The sequence below is a fragment of the Erinaceus europaeus genome, chromosome 1 (assembly GCF_950295315.1).
Source record: "Erinaceus europaeus chromosome 1, mEriEur2.1, whole genome shotgun sequence".
In the NCBI taxonomy this organism is placed as follows: Eukaryota; Metazoa; Chordata; class Mammalia; order Eulipotyphla; family Erinaceidae; genus Erinaceus; species Erinaceus europaeus.
Window position 1 is genome coordinate 46497514 of NC_080162.1, and position 21347 is coordinate 46518860.

The 21347-nt window shown below is 39.7% G+C and overlaps 1 protein-coding gene across 4 annotated transcripts; it reads left to right on the forward strand.

Moving 5' to 3' along the window:
* Positions 1-34: 34 nt before the first annotated feature.
* On the forward strand, positions 35-21115 carry DPM1 (dolichyl-phosphate mannosyltransferase subunit 1, catalytic). 4 transcript variants are annotated; one of them, XM_060185298.1, is made up of 9 exons: positions 37-227; positions 1205-1304; positions 4990-5023; positions 6918-6994; positions 7081-7106; positions 10239-10334; positions 15021-15089; positions 19925-20034; positions 20944-21115. In XM_060185298.1, the coding sequence occupies exons 1-9, from the start codon at positions 67-69 to the stop codon at positions 20976-20978; spliced, it is 708 nt and encodes a 235-aa protein (XP_060041281.1). In that variant the 5' UTR covers positions 37-66; the 3' UTR covers positions 20979-21115. The 4 variants fall into 4 exon arrangements, with proteins under 4 accessions (XP_060041287.1, XP_060041281.1, XP_060041278.1 ...); XM_007533081.3 differs by having other exon boundaries at positions 39-227; positions 19925-20039; XM_060185304.1 differs by lacking the exon at positions 15021-15089 and having other exon boundaries at positions 35-227.
* The last annotated feature ends 232 nt before the right edge of the window (positions 21116-21347 follow it).

Below are 21347 nucleotides of genomic sequence, written 5' to 3' on the forward strand. Positions count from 1 at the left end.
CCGAGTGTGGTATGGTCCAACCAAGCCTTACATACTTCCTCTTCCGGCAACTTGCGCAGTTCCGTCATGGCCTCCAAGAGAACGAAGCCTAACTCTCCGAGGTCTCTAAAGCAGACTGAGGTACGCGGCCCGGCTCAGGACAAGTATTCAGTGCTTTTACCTACCTACAACGAACGTGAGAACCTGCCGCTCATCGTATGGCTGCTGGTGAAAAGCTTCTCCGACAGGTAGCGAGCCCTGACGTCCTCCCCGACAGAGAGAGCTGAGCTGGCTTCCCCCGGCTGGCTGTCGGCGGTTGGCAGCACGCGGCGGCTGTGCCACGTTTCTCTTCCACTCGGGCGGGAAGCCTTGGGGAGGAGACCTACGAGGAAAGCACAGGCGGCAGATTCTGGGGTTCTCTCCTTAATCTCGGGTTCTCATCCTTGCCCTTGGGTTTTGTGACGCTCCACCTTTGTCACTGTGTACACTCTTCCTTCCCTTTCACCATCAATCACTCCACCACACCAAACACAACGCGCCACTCCCCCTCTCCCGCCCCTTAGATGGGCTGTCAAACTTTGTTTTTCTTTTTCTTTTTTTTACCTCGGGCGAGGTCTTCCCCTGGCCCCTCTAGGCTGCCTGGATCTGCAGCAGGAGCCAGGAGTCGCCAGCGAGCTCACTGTCTCCCCGCCCCCGTGCCGACTGCTTATGTAAGCCTGAGGTTTGGTCTCTGCGAGTTAAGGAGCAGCCGCTGGGCTGGACAGCCTTTCTGGGGGACAGCAGGAGGGCTACTTGACTGATGTTTAGTCTAATGGGGTTCTTAGAAATGGGCTTGGGGTGTGGACGTTTTAATTTGAAGGTAGTATACATTTTTTGAAAGAAAAAAAAAAGGCTGCCACCACTTTAATTAGCTTGTTTAAATTTACACAAGTGGGATCATGCTGTCAAACTCTGGAGATGTTTCCATCTCACATCTACAAACTTAGGAAGTTATTTTGGAAAATCAGTACGGCTAGATTATAGTTAACTGGATCGTGTCCAAAGCTCTAACCGTTGAGTCATTTCTCAGGCTTCTAGTTAACATCTGTTTTATTTGATAATTAAAATTTTCCTTAGTGATTAGAATGGCAGTAGATTTCACTTATACTGGTGAGGAGCTAGAAATGTAAGAATTTGAGATTACAAAGTCAAACACTAACCTAGATTTCATGTATTTTGATTTTAGTGGAATCAATTATGAAATTATAATCATAGATGATGGAAGCCCAGATGGAACAAGGGATGTTGCTGAACAATTGGAGAAGATCTATGGGTCAGATAAAATTGTAAGTCATATGAACATTTTGCTTTCATATCAGTTGTGTTTACATAGTGGAAAGGTGAGACATGAGTTTGTATAAAGAAGTGAAAATACAAAGAGTAACCTGTTTAACCCATGCATATTTAACTTCATTTTTGTTGTAGCTTTTACATAATCTAAAATAGAAAGACAGATTGTACAGCCAACTAGTGAGTCTTTGGGTGAACCCTTTTTATAATGAATTATGCAGGTAAATATTTTGAAGGGCCAAGCTAACACATGATAATAATTTGAATGGGAATATTACCATTCTAGGTTGTGGTTATTGGTGTGTTTTTTATTTAATATTACTTATTGGATAGAGACAGAGAGAAGAAGGAGATAGGGAGAAAAAGACTCTTGTAAAGCTTTTCCCATGCAGGCGGGGACAGGGGCTTGAACCCTATCCTTGTGCATTGTAGCGTGCACTGTGCTAGGTGTGCCATTGATGTGTCTTGATCTACATATTTTCAGACTCTTAGTAGAGAGAGTATGCCTACAGCTAAACACTTACGGCTGGCAAAGTTAGCTGTTTTTATGTGAGCCATGAATGACTTTTCAGAGCACTTAATACTATATTTGCAGAACAATTTTGGGGGAGTAAAAGACTCACTGAGTTTGAAACTTTCGATTTCCCCACTGTATCTTGAATAGTGTTGTTTCTAGATTTAGTTTCATGACAGGAACAGAACAAGAGAGACTAGAGCATTGCAGTTAAATCTGGGAGACCAATAATGATTTCATAAATTTCATTGAACTTCTAAATATTTATAGGCTTAAAAACCAAGGTCATTTCAAAAACAAACAAAATCCCACTATTATTAAAGTGATTTTTTTTTTTCCCCTGTAAGTTTTGGTTTTGATCACTCATTTCAATTCATAGGTCTAAACTTGTATCTTCAGCTTCTGTGAATAACTCGGGTCAAAAGCACAGAACTAAGTGCAAAATTATATAGAACATTTTGAACATTGTTTGTATAGCAGTTACTGCAATTTCTCAACTTCTTGACATTTGGAATCCAGTAATTGTTTACTGTGGACACTGTCCTGTATATTTATATAAGATATAGTAACATCCTTGGGTTCTACTAACTAGATGAACTAGGTACCAGTAGTAACTGCCAAATGTGGCAACTGCTCTGGTTGTCTGATTATTGTTAAATTTAATCTCCTACGTTATTGTTGCTTGTTTTTGTTTTGCTTTTTAAGATGGGCAGAGAGAGAGACAGAGTGAAAGAGACCACAGCACTAAAGTTTCATCCAATGTTGTAGGGTCTGAGCTCAAACTTGGGTCATCTATATGGCAAAACAGCACACTGTCCAAATGAACTGTGTCACCAGCCCTTCCTCCGTTTTGTTTGTTTGTTTGTTTGTTTGTTTTTTCCTTTTTTGTCATGGGGGCTTCCCAGCTGCATGGTGACTTTCAGGCAGAAGAGCAAAATAGAAGTGGGGCAGGTGAGCACAGAGAAATCGCAGCACTGAAGTTTCCTTCACTTTACATTTCTTACTAATTGATTTGTTTACTTAGGATAGTAAACAAATGGGAGAGGGAAAAGGGGCACAAGAGAGAAGAGGACACGGCTGCAGCACTGTTTCACCTCAAGTGAAGTTTCCCTGCTGCAGGTGGAGGTTGGGGGGGGGGGTTGAACCAGGTCCTCAAACACTTAATGTGTGCGCTCAACCTCTCTGCCGCTGCCCCACCCCTTCCTTCATTTTCCTGGACTAACAGTTGCTCAGTTTTTCTTTCTTTTTTTAAATTAAGATTTATTTATTAATGAAAGAGGGAAGAATGGAGACAGAGAGATGCCAGAGCATTGCTGTGGCACATACAAGCATACAATGCAAGGAAATGAACTGAGACATCATGCTTGAGAATAGTGATTTATCCGTTGTGCCACCTCCTGAGCCAGTCAGTCTTCCCTTCCCTCTTCTCTTCCTCCCCTTCCTTTCTTTTTTCTTGCTTTAGAACACCTTTCAGTTCTAGCTTTAAATGATGTGCAAGGAATTGAATTTGGGACTTCAGAGCCATAGCCACAAGCATGAAAGTCTTTTAATAACAACTATGCTGTCTCTCACCCTCAGATTTTCTTTGAGAAGTTTTAGACTGGTTCATGTTTACTGTGTACAGAATGCTCTTGAGTTGTACCCTACTATTTGTCTTAGAATCATCAGCTTGACTATATTCTGAACTCTTTCTTGATAGAAGAAACTTCAGTTTTAAGAATAATGATGTTAGGAAATGCCTGCTAAATTGACCTCCCGCCCCCTCCAAATTTATTTGTTTAATGAAAAAACTAGGGTACATGTCCTGTACTTTCCCACTGAGACACCTGCCGCTAAATTGACCTCTTAGTTCTTAAAAAAAAAAAAAAAAAGTCCTCAAAAAAAAATTCATATGCCAAAGTAATGCTCTGGTGTTCTCTCTGTCATGTTATGAGTAAATACGTAAAGAATCTTATAAAATTTTGGATTAAGGGCTAGAGTGATAGCATGGTGGTTATCCAAAAAAGACTTTCAGTGGGCTGGGCAGTAGCACACCTGGTTAAGTGCACATAGTACAAAGCGAAAGGATATTCAAATGGATCCCGGTTTGAGCCCCTGGCTCCCCACCTTCAGGGGAGTCACTTGACAAACAGTGAAGCAAGACTGCAAGTATCTGTCTTTCTCTTCCCTTCTGTATCTCCCCCACCCCCCAATTTCTCTCTGTCCTATAAAAAAAACAAAGCCATAGGAGCAGTGGATCTGTAGTGTAGGCACCTGGCCCCAGCAATAACCCTGGAGGTGTGTGTGTGGTGGGGGTTGAGACTTTCATCAGGGCTGGGCAGTGGCACACACGTGGTTGAACACACAAATTATCATAGCATGCAGAAGGACCCAGCTTCAAGCCCCAGTCCCCACCTGCAAAGGGGATGATTCAGGAGCCAGAAAGCAGTGCTGCAGGTGTCTCTCTCATCCTCTCTATCCCCCCTGCCCTCTTACTCTATCCATAAATAAATAATTACATAATTAAAATTTTAGTGTTTATTAAAATAAAGACTAATACCTGAGGCACCAGAGATCCCAGATTCAATTCCAGTACTACCATAAACTGGAATATAGCAGCACTCTGATAAAAATATATATAAAGCTCAAGTTAAAGGTTTACAAATACTATAAAGTACGTAATTAAGAGAAAATATATTGTAGAGTTGTTTGGTAGTGGTGCACCTAGTTAAGGACACATATTACCATACACAAGTACCCAGGTTCAAGCCCCCAGTCCCTGTCTGCAGGGGAAATTTCACAGTTGGTGAATCAGTGCTCTGTCTACCCCTTCCATCTCAGTTTCTTTGTCTCTATCCAATAATAAATACATAAAGATATTTTTAAATTATTTATCAAAAAACTAGAAAAGAAAATATATTGTTTACAAATTGTGTTCTGGTGGATAGCACTAAAGAAAATACTTAAAATCTATTTGTGGCATTAGGGTAAAAGAATATAACATCCTTAAGTGCTGTTAAACTGTGTTTATTTTTGTTACTATTTTAACTAGGACAAATTGTTTAGCACACTATTTTAAGGTGTAATCAATGAGCTATATTTCTGTTAAAATGAATAGACAACTGAAACAAATAAAAATGTTTTTAACAGAATTTTTGTTTGTAGTAAAATGGTGTTTCTTATTACAGCTTCTAAGACCACGAGAAAAAAAATTGGGACTTGGTAAGTAGAGCCTTTTACTCCACATACCTGTTCCTTGCCTGGATAAGATTATCAGTTATTTCCCAGTTTACAGCAGTGTCACTTTGTGGTGACTTGTGGAGATATTTAATATTCTTAATGACATTTAAATGGGGGAGGGTAGCACAATGATTATGCAAAAATGACTTTCATACCTGAGTGCTCAGGCTCAATCCCCCACATCACCATAAGCCAGAGCTGAGCAATGATTGATTTAAAAAAGGAAAAAAAAGAGATTTAAATAGTGTAACATGAGTTGTCTACATCAATCAAAGCCCATTCAGGATGTCAGAAAACACTGTTGAGTCTTTCAATGCCTGGAAAATAATTTTTTTTTTTTTTTAAATCTGGTTACATAGGTGAAGGAGTCACTGAGATGCCAAATGAAAGAATAAGACTACTCAGAGATTAGTAGTAACTGAAGGTCACCCTTAGGATGGAACAGCACTAGGAGGTGGAATATTTAGGAAACTGGGTTACCCAGAAGGAGCTAGGATGATGGAGGGGAGCATACTTGGTAGAAGTTAGAGCTATAAAAAAATCCAGTCTGTACGGGGATACAGAATAAGACAGAGAACACTTCAGCTTTCCTCCTCCTTTGTTTTCAGTTGCCCCTATGCCTTCAAGGCTGTTTAGAAGATAATTCTGAAAGAGAAGGTGAGAAATATAGTTCTCTACAGTGTAAGAGGTAGAAGAAGGGAAAAGCCAGAGAAGTGATCCTAGGGCAAACATTGAGAGTCAACACACAGTTGTAACTGTAAACCTTAGAACACTTCATTAAGTTGCAAGTTTGAAAAGTGAGGTTATTCTACTTTAAATAGTCTCAGATGAGCACAGTCATTCTAAAATGAAAATCTCAAAGCCTTTAGATCTGTTATTGGTCACAGTTACTCTTGTTGAAAAATTAAGTGATTTTGCTGAAATTTGTGAGGAACATAGACCATCACCCCCCCCAGCATCATCAGATATCTGAATTTAAATCTAGAAGGTTCCTCGATATTGAAATAATCTTGAGACTACAATAAAAGCAACCCAGAGTTACTGTCCAGTCATTAGTATATTCAGAAAGTGGTAGATAGTCACTCCTTTTTTTTTTTTTTTAATATTTACCTGAAAGATACAGAGAGAAACTGAGAGGGAGAGACACATACAGCACTGCTTTACTACTTGTGAAGTTGCCCCTCTGCAGGTGGGGACTGTGGGCTTGAACCCATAAACTTGCACATGATACTACTTTTACTCTACCAGGTACAACACTTCTTGGCCCCAATGTGAATAATTACTTTTTTTTTTTTTTACCACAGCACTGATCAGCTCTGATATACGGTGGTGCGGGGGATTGAACCTGGGATGACAGAACCTCAGGCATGAGAGTGAATAATTCCTCTAAAAACAAAAAACTCCTAGAGGAAATCAGTCTTGCTAACAAGATGTATTGGTAGCTTAAGCTTGAAAATACAGGAATTCCCAGATCTTGCGTCTGGCCCTTGCTAAGTGATTTGTAGTTGCACTTTTGATTTCAAACACCAGAGCAGGGATCTAGTGTACCAGACTTGGTTTATTGAAGACACTTGCTGGGTAGTTTTTATGGAAACTAGTGATGGGAAGAACAGAAGCAAGTCGATTTGTTAAGTAGAAATCTAGCCATCAGAAACTGGTACCTGGGACTGAGGTGATTTTGGAAATCAAGAGGATTTAGTTACATAATTTCAATATCATAGAGGACTAATAAATAGGTGTTTTTCAGTGCTCAGCGGTTTTTTTAGGGGAAAAAAATGTATCAACATTTAAAGTTTCTTTAGTAGATATAGATATTTTCATTTTTAAGGACTGCATATATTCATGGAATGAAACGTGTAGATGTTTTCATTTTTAGGGACTGCATATATTCATGGAATGAAACATGCCACAGGAAACTATATAATCATCATGGATGCAGATCTCTCACATCATGTAAGTGGTATATAGCTTTAGTAGCTACTTATGATGGTCTTGGCTTATTTTACTGACTTACTGTTTATTCTTTTTCTAAATTTCAGCCAAAATTTATTCCTGAATTCATCAGGTAGGTATTTCTAATATATGAAAAAATTACTATGCATTTTTCTTATATTTGGACAATTTAAAATGCACATGCTATTTTAAGATTGCTATCAGAACACCAACATATAGATTTGAGACTTCTGGATATAAATTAAGTTTACTAATGCTGTTGATAAAATTAACAACACATTTCTAAAGACTTTTTAAAAAAATTATCTTTATTTATTTACTGGATAGAAACAGCCAGAAATTGAGAAAGAAGGGGATGATAGGAAGAGAGACAGACACCTGCAACCCTGCTCCACCACTCAGGAAACTTCCCTTCTGCAGGTGAGGACCAGAGACTAGAACTGGGGTCCTTGTGTACTTAACCAGGTGCCCACTACCCAGCCCCATCTACAGACCAGGGACCAGGCAGTAGCACACCTGGCTAAGCACACAGCATTACAGTATGCAAGGACCCAGGTTCAAGCCCCTGGTCCCCATCTGCAGGGGGAAAGCATCACAAATGGTGAAGCAGGGCTGCAGGTGTCTCTGTCTCTCTCGCTCTCTGTCTTCTCCCCTCTCAATTTCTGTCTCTATCTAATAACTAAGTAATAAAAATAATTTTTTTAAGATTTTTTTATTTGTGACGGGATGAGGGAAAGGCCCAGAGCATCACTTTGGTGCATGCAGTATCAAGATTACTTTATCCACTGTACCACTTACCAACCACTGCTACTGTTCATTTCTAATAAGAACCTTAAGGTAGAAATGGAAGGAAACCAGCTAAACATGATAAAAATGAGCCAGTATACAAGCATTTTACTGAATGGTAAAATACCTACTCATTTCCAATAAACTCATCAACTTGAGCATACCAACTATCATTAAACATGAAAATTTTAAGTAATGTAATTAGATAAGAATTTGGTATAAATATTCCTTGAATATCAAAGAGATTCACAAGCTCTCCCAAAATAATATGAATTTGGAATTGTCCTGATACATACACTAAGACAAAATTCATTGTTGTCCCTCCTCAAATTAGAATACTTTGGGTTGAAGAGACAGCATAATGGTTATGCAAAAAGACTCATGACTCTGAAGTTCTGAGAGCCCAAGTTCAATCCCCAGCACCACCATAAGCTAGAACTGAGCAGTGTTCTGGTCTCTGTCTTTCTCTCTAATCTTTCATTAAGTAGAAGAAAATAAAATTTCAGAAAGTTCCATTTAGCAGTTTTAGGAGAAACCCCATATTTCTTTCCGTGCCCCTCAAGTGGCTGTTATTGGTATCTACTTTTTTTTTTTCCTTCTATTCTCCCCCTGCCTTTTCTTTTAACAAATGTATTTATAAGAAAGAAAACTGGAACATCGTTGTGGCACATGTGCTGGGGATTGAACTCTGTACCTCATGTTTGAGGGTCCAACACTTTATCCACTATTACACCTTTGGGCAACCCTACCTCTTTCTACCCTCATCCTTTGGCTCTCCATTTTGCTCTCTATGCTACGAATATACTCCTTTGACTTTCAAAAAAGGCCTGTTCTTTCCTTTCTCCTTAGTAGCTAACTGCTTCTCATCCTTTGACTCCACATCAAGTGACCTCAGATATGCCTCCATTGTTTAAATAACTACAGCACAAAAAGACCTTCTGATATAAGGAAAAGGAGTCAGCAAAGTATGAAATTTATATTACACTGCCTATACTGGGACATCGTTAGGAAAATGTATATTAAAATGCTCCTGTTTGCTATCTGTTAATATTAAACCATATGGAAATATAAACCCAGCATCAGTAAGATGGTAGAAAATAGACATACTCATATATTGTTGAAGTATGAGTTGCTATAATATTTTGGGAAAGTAATTTTTGGTCATATCTATTGATATTAAAAGTACACATAACCAGTCCCCAGTCCCTCAGCCAGGGCTGAACAGTGCTCTGCTAAAAAGTAAATAGATAAATAAAGTACTCATAAACTTGTTTTAGCAGTTTAGATACCACTTTGGTTGTGGTTTAAGGAGACCCACTATGAAAAAAAACCTTATAGGAATATCTTAATTCAATATTTTATGGTACATTTAAAAATTTTTTATTTTTGTTTTTATTTAATAATAGAAATGGTAGGGGAGAGAGAGAAACAGCATTACTAGGGTACACATGGTGCCAGGAGTCAGAATCAAAATCTCATGCTTGAGAGTCCAACTCTTATTTTATTTTATTTATTTATTTATTTATTTATTTATTTTTTATTGCCACCAAGGCTGGGGCTTGGTGCTTGCATGATGAATCCACTACTCCTGGTGGCTATTTCTTCCCCACTCCACCCCCGAACCCCCCATTTGATAGGCGAGAAAGAAATTGAAATGGGATGGGGAGATAGAGGAGAGAGAGACCTGCAAAACTTGCATCACTGCTCCTGAACCTTTCACTCTGCAGATGGAAACTTTGCCACATCCTGGGCTACTATATGGAATTTTTGTTTGTTTTAAGATTTATTTATTTACGTATTTATTAGTATGAAATGGGGGAGAGAGCTAGAGCACCACTCCCACTCCGGCATATGCAAGGCCAGAGATCTAACTTGGTACCTCATGCTTTGAAATACAAAGTTCTAGTCTCTGTGCCATCTCCTGGGCTGGTTGTGGCAGATAAAGAGAGAATGAAGAGTGACCACAACACAAAAACTTTCTTTCAGCACAGTAGGGACTGGACTCAAGCCTGGTTCAAGTGCATGACAAGGCAGCATACTATACAAGTGAGCTATTTCATCAGCTTAGCAATTTTTTTAATCTACTTGGATTTTAACCAGATTACTTCTCAATTCTGTTTTATGGTAGGGCTCTGACATATTTTTCAGCTATTAAAAAGAACTTAGAAATTATCTGTGAACTTCTAACATATCCATGATCCCATGACGATACTGCTAATAAACAAAAAGAAAATTGCAAAATGTACTTTCTTGCCTTCCAGTTTTATAAAAGCAAAATGGGGCAGGGGTGGGGGAGGCAAGGGGTCTTTAAGTTGTCTTTCTAGAAGCAAAGAAAAATATTTAGAGGAGTATCTGGCTCTTCTTTCTTTTTTTCTGTCTTGAAATTTATATAATCCATAAAAGTAACTATTAAAGATTAATTTACTTTTTCTAAGTGATGATTAACTTTTTCCTACAGGAAACAAAAGGAGGGTAATTTTGACATTGTCTCTGGAACACGATACAAGGGAAATGGAGGTGTATATGGCTGGGATTTAAAAAGAAAAATAATCAGGTATTTATCAGTTATAGTTATTTCTAAGTTATTTTTGACAGTTATTTTGACTATATTATGAAGATTATATTATGAAGATATTATGAACAGATCCAATCAGAAAAATGTATAATTCTTTACTCAGGTCATTTAGTTGTATTTGGCTGTGTAGCTGTACCTTGCTGTATTACACTTCACAGAAACTGCATTTGTTTACAAGTCAGAGATTTGTGACAACCCTGTGTTAATACTAGTTAAGTCTATCAATGTCATTTTTCTCGTATTCACTTACTTCATGTCGCAGACTTTTTATTAAGTTTGCAAACTATTTTCAGACCTAACATTTTTCACACATATACCACAATATATAGAGTAAACATAAGTTTCTTTTATTGTAATTTAGTGAGATTCAAAGAGAAAGACCAAGAAATGCTTTTTCCCTTCCTTTCCCGTTCTTTCTCCTTTTCTTCTTTCTTCCCTACCAGTGCACTGAGATTATATGCTTTCTCATAAAATGGTTTTTTTAATATTTATTTATTGGATAGAGACAGCCAGAAGTTGAGAGGAAGGGCAAGACAGAGATGGAAAGAGAGAGACCCCTGCAGCCCTGCTTCACCATCTATTGAAGCTTCCCCCCCTGCAAGTGGGGACCAGGGGGTTGAACCCTCGTCCTTGTGCATTGTAACTTGTGCTCAACCAGGTGCACCACCGCCTGGCCCCCTATAAGATGTTTTTTTGTTTTGTTTTTAAAAACATGTTTTTAAAAAAAGTATATATATTACCTTGAATAACAACAAATATATGTGGTTAGAAATAACATCCACCTGAGTAAATTTAAAAGATAAAAAAAAAAAAGACTTATTAAGGGATTAATGAATCAGGTAACAGTTTCTCTAAAGAGGTATACAAATTAGAAGAGGGTTTTTTTTTTTTTTTTTAAGAATTAATGAGAGAGTTAAAAGGAGAGAGAGAATGAACGAGACATCACTCTGGTACATGTGCTGGGGATTGAATTTAGGACCTCATGCTTGAGAGTCCAATACTACGGCACCACCTCCTAGACCACTAAATTAGAAGACATTTAAGGTGATGACACAGAAGATAAGATAGTGGATTTAAAAAAAAAAAAAAAAAAGGACAGTAGATTGTTCTCGGTGATAGTACCTTACCTTCTCTTGAGATGTCTATAGGTGATTGTTTGACCCCAGCATTCCTGACTGATTGGTTAAGATTATATTCCTGGGTGGTGCTGCAGCAAATAGAGCACTAGACTTGCATGCTTGAAGTCCTAAGGTCCATCCCCAACATCCTATATGCCAGACCACTGCTCTACTTCTCTCCTCCCACTGGTTTGGCTTGGCTTGGCTTGGCTTGGCTTGGCTTGGCTTGGCTTGGTTTGGTTTGGTTTGACCAGAGCACTTCTCAACTCTGGCTTATAGTGTAGAGATTGAACCTGGGACCTCAAAGCCTCAAATGTTAAAGTCTTTTGCATGTTATGCTATCTTCATGCCTACTCACCCTCTCCCAATAGATAATCTTTTCACTAGGATTTTACTAAGCCAACTCCTTTCTCTCCCCCCTCCCCCCTTACACCCTTCACTCATCACCACAGTTATTGCTGGGGCTCAGTGCTACTCCCAACAGCTGTTTTTTCCTAGTGTGTGTTTCACTGATGCCGTGTTTTTGTTTTGTTTTTAGTAGGACAGAGAATTTGAGAGGGAACGGGAAGAATCAGGGATCCAGAGAGACACCTGCAGCACTACTTTACTACTTGTGAAGCTTCCCACTTATAGGTTGAGACGGAGTGGCTTGGAGAGGCAGGGGGGAGCTTGAACCTAAGTTCTTGCATGGAAACATGTGCTCTGAGCCAACATTTTCTTTTTCAAATAGAAAGACAGGTGCTGTAGCACCTAAGCCAGTCTCCAGTGCAGTGGGTTTGGGCTGCAGCCTGGGTTTTGCACTTGCAGGGATGCTCACCAGTGAGCTTTCTTGCTGGACCTACAATAAATAAGTCCTTTTTTTAAATGAAATAATACTATATTCCTAGAAAAGTTTGAAATTACAATTAGATGATGCATCTTTGTCTACTGATGTGGGGACTAGTACAAGTGACTCCATTGGAACCTGTTAGATTCTTTTTAATACTTTATATATACATATAAATTAAATATTTATTTATTGGATAGAGACACAGATATTGAGGTAAGTGGGAGATAGAGAGGAGGAAGAGACATTCGCAGCACAGCCTTACCACTCACGAAGCTTTTCCCTATAGATATATACTGGGTGCTTGAACCTGGGTGCTTGAGCATTGTAGCGTGCACTCTAATGGGTGTGCCACTGCGCAGACCCCTGTTACCTTAGATTTGGATAGCTGTTCTCTCCAGACCTCACAGAAAATACTTTTGTTTTTATCTTTTAAAGGATTATGTATGATACAGAGCAGCCTGGGAGGTAGCACAATAGATAAAGCACTGGACTCTGAAGTAAGAGGTTCTGAGTTCAGTCCCTGACAGTGCATGTGCCAGAGTGGTGCTCTAGCTTTCTCTCTCCATACCCCCGCCCACCCACACTGATAACTCTTTAAACAAGTATTTACCATAGGAGGTGAAGGAGGAAAAAAGAAAACTAGAGCATCACTCTGGCACATGTAATTCCAGGGACCAAACTCAAGACCTCAGGCTTGAAAGTCCAGCACTTAATTACCTCCTGGACCAAGATTAAGAAAAAATGTTTTTCTTAATCTCAGCACACTAAAGCAGCTTCACCATGTAAATCACTTTTTCCAAGTGGTATTTCACATTCTTTTGAAATGTTGATGTCTGTTAATCACATAATAACTTGTAATTGACTGTTCTTAGTTGTGATTGCAGCACACACCCAAAAGTCACTGTTGTGGGCTCAATGTACTTCTCAAAATTCTTATATCTAAAGTACTTTTCCCCTAAAAGGTACTTAGCTGGAGACCTTTGGGAGGTAATTAGGGTTAGATGAGGTCCCAAGTACAGGGCCCTCAAGGTGGACTTACTGTTATGAGATGACTGAGCAGGTTAGTTCCCACCCCTCCAGACCACCCTAGTTTGTGCATCTGGCCAGAAGGCAACTATCAGTAAGCCCGGAAAAGGGTTCTCAACAGGAACCGAGTCTGCATGCATCTCAGTCTTGGACCACCCACCAGACCTAAGCAATATCTGCTGTTTGAGCCACATGCTCTACTGATATTTTATTATACAGCAGTGTGTATTAAGATAATGGTGGAATTGATGGCTAGTGCTGAGTGTAAAAGCTCTCCCACATATGTAACTATTCTTTTAGAAAAGTATGGCATGTTTTTGCAGACCTGAAATCTAAATGACACAGCCGTCACGTAACGCTTTTACAGTCTAAAAAGCAAACTCCAGGGGCCAGGCAGTGTCACACCCAGTAAAGCTCGCACTTATTACCACGTGCAAGGACCCAGGTCCCCTCCTGCAAGGTGAAAGGCTTCATGAATGGTGAAGCAGTACAGGTGTCCTCTGTCCCTCTCTTTTATCTAAAGGGTGGGAGGAGGCTGCAAGGAGTGGTGAATTTAAGCCACAGCAGTAACCCTGGAGTCAATTAAAAACATACTTTGGGGGAGTCGGGTGGTAAAGCAGCGGGTTAAGTTCACGTGGCACAAAGCACAAGGACCGACTTAAGGATCCCGGTTCAAGCCCCGGCTCCCCACCTGCAGGGGAGTCGCTTCACAGGTGGTGAAGCAGGTCTGCAGGTGTTTATCTTTCTCTCCCCCTCTCTGTCTTCCCCTTCTCTCTCCATTTCTCTTTGTCCTATCTAACAACGATGACATCAGTAACAACAACAATAATAACTACAACAGTAAAACAACAAAAAAAAAAGGGCAACAGAAGGGAAAATAAATAAATAAATAAATATTTTTTAAAAATTAAAAAAAAAACAAAACTCCGGGAGTCAGGCAGTAGCGCAGGGCATAAGAATCCTGTTTGAACCCCAGACAGTGAAGCATGGGGAGTCGCTTCACAGGTGGTGAAGCAGGTCTGCAGGTGTTTATCTTTCTCTCCCCCTCTGTCTTCCCCTCCTCTGTCCATTTCTCTCTGTCCTATCCAATAATGACGACATCAATAACAATAATAACTACAACAGTAAAACAACAAGGACAACAAAATGGAATGAATAAATATTTAAAAAAAAAAGATTTTTTTTAACTCCAAAATCCTTGATCCTTTTGCATTTGCTGTCTGACAGATGATCTTTTTTATTACTATTATTGTTGTTCCTTCTTTTTTTCTTTTCCAGACAGACATAGGCAGAGAGAGAGGGAAAGAAACCACAGCACCAAAACTTCCTTCAGTGATGTAGTAGCTGGGCTCCAACCTGGGTCACGCACATGGTAAAGGCACACTGTATTCAAGTGAGCTACTTGCCAGTTCTCGGGAGGTTCTTGATTCTAGATAAGTGTTGTCAAATAAGCATATTGAGTTAGAGATCTGTTATTCCTACCTAAAGTTTGAAAGGATGGTGCTATATAGGTCCTTTCTTAAATGTCACATTCAAAATGAATATGAAACGAAAATTTTATAATGAAAAATGCCAGATCTCCTTTTACTGACTAAAAATATCTGTTCTATAGAATTGACTGTATGTGCGTATAGTGTTATATTTTGTAGCATGCTAGCAATCTGTTTAGAATCTGCTTGTTTTATTTGACAGTCGTGGGGCTAATTTCATAACTCAGATTTTGCTGAGACCAGGAGCATCTGACTTAACAGGAAGTTACAGGTATAGTAAAAATATGTAATTTTATGTTTTCTATTAGAACTTTGTATTTAATTTTCTTAATGTATTTTTTTATGTTTATGTATTTCCTTTTGTTGCCCTTGTTATTTTATGGTTGTAGTTATTGATGTTGTTGTTGTTGCATAGGACAGAGAGAAATGGAGAAAGGAGGGGAAGACAGAGGGGGAGAGAAAGATAGACACCTGCAGACCTGCTTCACCGCTTGTGAAGTGAATCCCCTGCAGATGGGGAGCCGGGGGCTGGTCTTGAGCTTTACACCACCTGCACTTAACTGCCTTTGCTACCGCCCGACTCCCAATTTTCTTAATTTATGTTTCCAAAGAATTTTGTTCTGGGACATTAAAAATGGAGTGGCATACTCGGATGCACACATTACTATACGTAAGGACCTGGGTTCAAGCCTTCTGTCCCCAGTTTCACTAGTAGTGAAGCAGTGCTGCAGGTCTTGGTGGCACTCTCCTCCCTCCCCCCTTGTTTATTTAACCAGAGCACTGCTCAGCTCTGGTTTATGGTGGTGCAGTGGATTGAACCTGGAAGCTTGGAGCCTCAGGCATAAGAGTCTCTGCATAACCATTATGGTGTCTACCCCCACCCCAGGTGTTTTTCTTTCTCTATCCCCCACCCCCACCCTTGATGTCTGTCTCTATCCAATAGATAGAAGTCCATAAAAATGCAGGGTGTTCTTTAGAAACTAAAAATCTAAACATCTAGCGTTTGCCCTTCTTCCGTAGCCAGTCAACAGCATCAGGTTGAGCCTGATGTAAAGTTTCGAGACCTCCTTTGAATCTGGAGAGGGGGCAGTCGTTGACTATGTGGGTCATAGTCTGTCTGTAGCCGCAGGGGCAGTTCGGGTCGTCTCTGGCTCCCCAGCGATGGAACATAGCGGCGCACCGGCCATGGCCTGTTCGGTAGCGATTGAGGAGGGCCCAATCATAACATGCTAGGTCAAAGCCGGGTTGACGCTTGCAGGGGTCTGTGATGAGGTGTTTGTTCTTTACCTCAGCTGACTGCCAACTCTGTTTCCAAGAGTCTGGAACAGAGAAGTTCAGTGTAGGCATAGGGGACCAGATGGGGTGACGCATTGAACAGGGTGGGCCAAGATATCCACGTATATTGGCAGGTCCGGTCGAGCGTAGACGTGGGAAATGAACTTAGATGATGCCGCATCCCGACAAATATCTGGCGGGGCGATGTTGCTAAGGACTGGTAGCCATGGAACCGGAGTGGAATGGATGGTTCCAGAAATTATCCTCATGGAGGAATATAATTTGGAATCAACCAAGTGGACATGGGGGTTACGGAACCATACTGGGGCACAGTATTCTGCAGTGGAATAGCATAATGCCAGAGAGGATGATTGTAGTGTGGAAGCGCCCCATGAGGAGCTGGCCAGTCTTGCAATGATGTTATTCCTCACACCCACCTTTGCTGCAATTTTTATGAGATGTTCGTGAAATGACAGAGTGCAATCGAGAGTAACGCCAAGATAGACTGGCTGGGCTTCATGCCGGATTCTCGTATCGCCAAGCTGCACATTAAGCTCACGCGAGGCCGAGGCATGGTGTAGATGGAAAACAGATGATACCGTTTTTGCAGTGCTAGGGATTAGTCGCCATTTTTTTACAGTAATCAGATATCAGAGACATGTCTTTCGTGAGTGTTTCCTCGAGGATGTCGAACTTGGATGCCTGAGTTGCACAGCAGATGTCATCGGCGTAGATGAACTTCCTTGAAGAAGTTTCTGGAAGGTCATTAATGTAAATATTAAATAGCGTAGGAGCCAGAACAGAGCCCTGGGGGAGGCCACTTGAGACAAGTCTCCATCTGCTAGACTTGTCACCCAGATGTACCCGGAATCTTCTGTTTTGGAGAAGAAACGATATAGTGTTGGCCACCCATGGAGGCAGGCATCTTGAGATCTTGACTAGGAGACCACGGTGCCAGACCGTGTCATAGACTGCTGTGAGATCAACAAAGACAGCACCCGTCTTTAAATTCTTCTGGAATCCATTTTCAATGTAAGTTGAGAGGGCCAGGGCTTGTTCGCAGGTAGATCTTCACTGTTTCAGGCCAACATTTTCCAACAGAGTGAAAAGAGACAGGTAGAGGAGAAAGCACAACTGCATGAAGCCTCTCCCAATGCGGTGGGGGTGGGGCTCAAACTTACTTCGCACCGTTCCTGATGAGCTATCTCACCAGCCCCAAGCATCTTCTTAATGTCGGAATACAAACCTTATAAAAGATAGACACAAGGGGCCAGGTGATGGTGCACTTGGTTGAACACACGTTACAATGCACAACATTGGTCCCCGCCTGCAGGGGGAAAGATTTGCGAGTGATAAAGCAGAACTGTAGGTGTCTCTCTGTCTCTCTTCCTCTATCTTTCCCTCCCTTCTCAACTTCTCTCTCTATGCATTCAATAAATAAAGATAATTAAAAATAGTTTTAAAAGAGACACATTCCTTCAGTTCATTACTTTAAGATAAAGGACTTCAGTACTTACAGTTCTTAAGATTATAGCTATATGAATAGTACTGTGCATACCAAGTTCTGTATAGAGGGAATGGATATGGGTTGGGGAGACAGCATAATGGTTGCGAAAGACTTTTATGCCTGAGGCTCTGTGGTCCCAGATTCAGTCCCCTGCATCACCATAAACCAGAGCTGATATGTGCTGTGGTCTCTGTATCTCTCATTAAATAAAACAAAGTATTAAAAAAGAAAGAAAAAGAAGTGGGTGACATGTACCTCACAGTTCAAGTGTGATTATTTCAAATGAAGGCTTGAGGTATCTCCAAGGCTGTGGAAATAGGATCTTTGCTTTTCTGCCTAACTCCAGTAGTTACTTTATCAAAGGATTCCTTCACTTTTTAAAAGTTGTGCATCCTTTCTATATTTGTGAAGACAACGTGTGAGAATGTGTTATCAATGTGATTCTTTCCAGATTCAAAGATACTGAGTGCCTATTGTGACCCAACACTAAACAAGTTAAAAGTCCTGTCCTTGTGGAGTTTGTAGATTCTGAGGAAATGAGGCATAAAACTACATAAGGTTGATGCAGCGTCACGTGGGGATTATGCTGTGGAGAAAAACACAGCAGGGAAAGTCAGGAGTGAGGTTGCCTCACTGCCACCAGAACCATGTGAAGGAGTAGAAGCTGCGAGGAAGAAAGCTGACTGGGATCTCTGGATTTTAAGAAGTGAGAACAGTGCTTGTGTGTATTCTGTGCAAATAACAGAGTAAGGGAGTTTTCATTTTTACACACAGATAAGCAACACTACTGAAACCATTGCTTCTTAAAGTTCTGTATCTCATAAATGTAATAATATATTTACATTACACATGCACTAAAATTCAACTTCTCATTAGAAAATTAGTTCATTAACTATTACTAGATTCTTACAAGACATGTCTCTTTTCACAAAATAAAGGGAACCCCAAAAGATTGCAATTTTATATAAGTCCACTTAATAACAAAGACCACTTTGGTTGTAATTATTTTTTTGGCTCATAGATCCATATATATAATTTTGTACCGATAGCAAAATAGCTTTTTTTTCTTTTATTAGACTTATTAATAAGAGAAAGGGAGAGAGAGAATCATCATCCTGGCACATAAGATATTAGGTGTTGAACTCGGAATCTCATGCTTGAGAATCCAATGCTTCATTCAGTGTCACCTCCAAGTCCTAGTCATAATTTTAAAGATACTCTGGTAGGAAAGATGGGGGTAATGATAAAGAGAATTTTTTTAAAATTTATTTTCCCGTTTGTTGCCCTTGTTTTATTATCTTAGTTATTATTGTTGTTGCTATTGATATAGTCATTGTTGGATAGGACAGAGAGAATTGGAGAGAGATGGGGAGACAGAGAGGAGAAGAGAAAGGTAGACACCTGAAGACCTGCTTCACTACCTGTGAAGCAAATCCCCTGCAGGTGGGGAGCTGGGGGCTCAAACCGGCAGCCTTACACCATCCTTGTGCCATGTGCACTTAACCCACTGCACTACAATCAGGCCCCTGAGGACTTTTTTTTTTAAGATAGGACAGAAAGAAATTGAGAGAATGGGGAGAGACACCTGCAGACCTTCTTCACCACTTATAAAGCGTCTTCCTGCATGTAGGGAGCAGGGGATTGAACCCAGGTCCCTGCATTTGGTAATATGTGCACTTAACCAGGTGTTCCACCTATCAGCCTCCAAGAGAAATAAATCTTTCAGAGAAATTCTTTCTGTGTGGGGGGGGGAGGGGGAAGGTGGGGAGGTTGGGATTGAGACACAACACAGCACTGAAGCTTCCTTCAGTGCAGTGGGGGCTGTGTACAAACATGGGTCACATACATGGCAAAGCAACACACTACTCAACACACTACTACTACTCTTCCACTGGCTTTACGAAAGAGACTTGGGGAAAAGAGTTTATAGCCTAACCCCAGTTGTTTTTGTTTTGTTTCCCCTTCCCTCTTTTTTCTCTCTTCTATTGCCACCTGGGTTATTACTAGGCCTGCATAACAAATTGACTACTACTAGCACTCTTCACCCCCACCCATTTTTTTCTTTTCTACTATAGGACAGAAATTGAGAGGGAAAGGAGAGAAACACCTGCAGATCTGCTTCACTACTTGTAAAGTGTCACCCCTGAGGGTGGGGAGCAAAAAATTAATGGTTGACTCTACCTCAGATTATTTTACTTTACCATATTTTTATAAAATTTTATCAATATCCAATAAATTTTTTGAAAGACAAATGAGGCACATAAATAAATGTATTTATGCAGGTGTTCATATACATATATATGTGTATGTATAATTTCTTACAGATTATACCGAAAAGAAGTTCTGCAGAAATTAATAGAAAACTGTGTATCTAAAGGCTATGTCTTCCAGATGGAGATGATTGTTCGAGCAAGACAATTGAACTACACAATTGGTGAGGTATGCAATTGATCAAGTGTGTGTTATTTCCCACATTAAAAAGAAAGTAAAGTTTAGTTCTCCTCTCAATTTCTTTCCTGTCAAATAGAATAAAAAATAATGAGGAAAAATTACTGTTGCTATGAAAAATGTCTCCTGGATTTATTGAATTTGGAGTTGTCTCAGGAAGGCCAGACCAAATGAATTTGCAGGCAGCATGTCTCCTGCATTAAGGGATGAAAATTTACATCCCTTTCAAGTTAGTATTTGACCTACCAAGATTTTTACCATGAACAATTTAAGTATATGTTATTGGTACTTTCTCTATCCCTGCCCTTCTGACTAGTCAGCATTAAGCCGGTCTGCTGTACTTTCTCTTGACCACAGCCTACAGCCACCCTGCATTAAAATGATGAATCCCATTTGCTTATTTTCTGGGATGAAAAGGACAGGAACCAGGGAAGTGAGGCTGTGTCCTAATATTTACAGCTAGCTAAGATGACTTTCTGATTCAGCACTAATAATCTTATTCAGAGCAAGAAAATAGTGGACCTAAAATGTCCATTATGAAGGTTAACAGGGTTTTTAACTTCATACTAAAACATTAAGCAGCTAAATTTGATGACTACTGAAAAAATTAAGTGGAAGGCCATTTTACCTTGGGTATTAATTTTTTTATTGAAATGAAGTCTGAAACATAAGTAAATGAATAATTAGTCAGTACTTCTCAAGTAGTGGTAATTTGTTTATATGATCTAGTTTTAGACAATAAAATGTGTAATTTTAAACTTAGAGGTAGGTGCACACCATTGTCAGATCCTTTAATCCTGAATCTAGTTGAAGAACTTCTTATTGAAATTGTGTTGTGTGTCTGCTGTGCTTCCCAACTTTCCTGAAAATTGACAAACCTGTATTTTTCATCTAGGTTCCAATATCATTTGTGGATCGAGTTTATGGTGAATCCAAGTTGGGAGGAAATGAAGTAGTCTCTTTCTTGAAAGGATTGTTGACTCTTTTTGCAACTACATAAAAGTTAAATTCTTTTGTATTTATCATGTTCATTTCAATTTTAACATAAAAGAAGCCTGGTTGCTGTTTTTTGTTTTTTTTAATGTATCCTTAGAACATAAATTATAAGGTAAGGTATATTTCATGGATATCTTTCTTTTTCTTGGTAGAAACTCTGGTTAAATTTTAAATTAGAAAAATGAGCATGTTCTCAATTTTCATTTACTTTTTGCTGTATTAAGAACTATAAAATGTATATACTTTTTTTTCGCAAAACATTGTTTACATATAAAAGATATGACTGCAGAATTTCTTACTGGA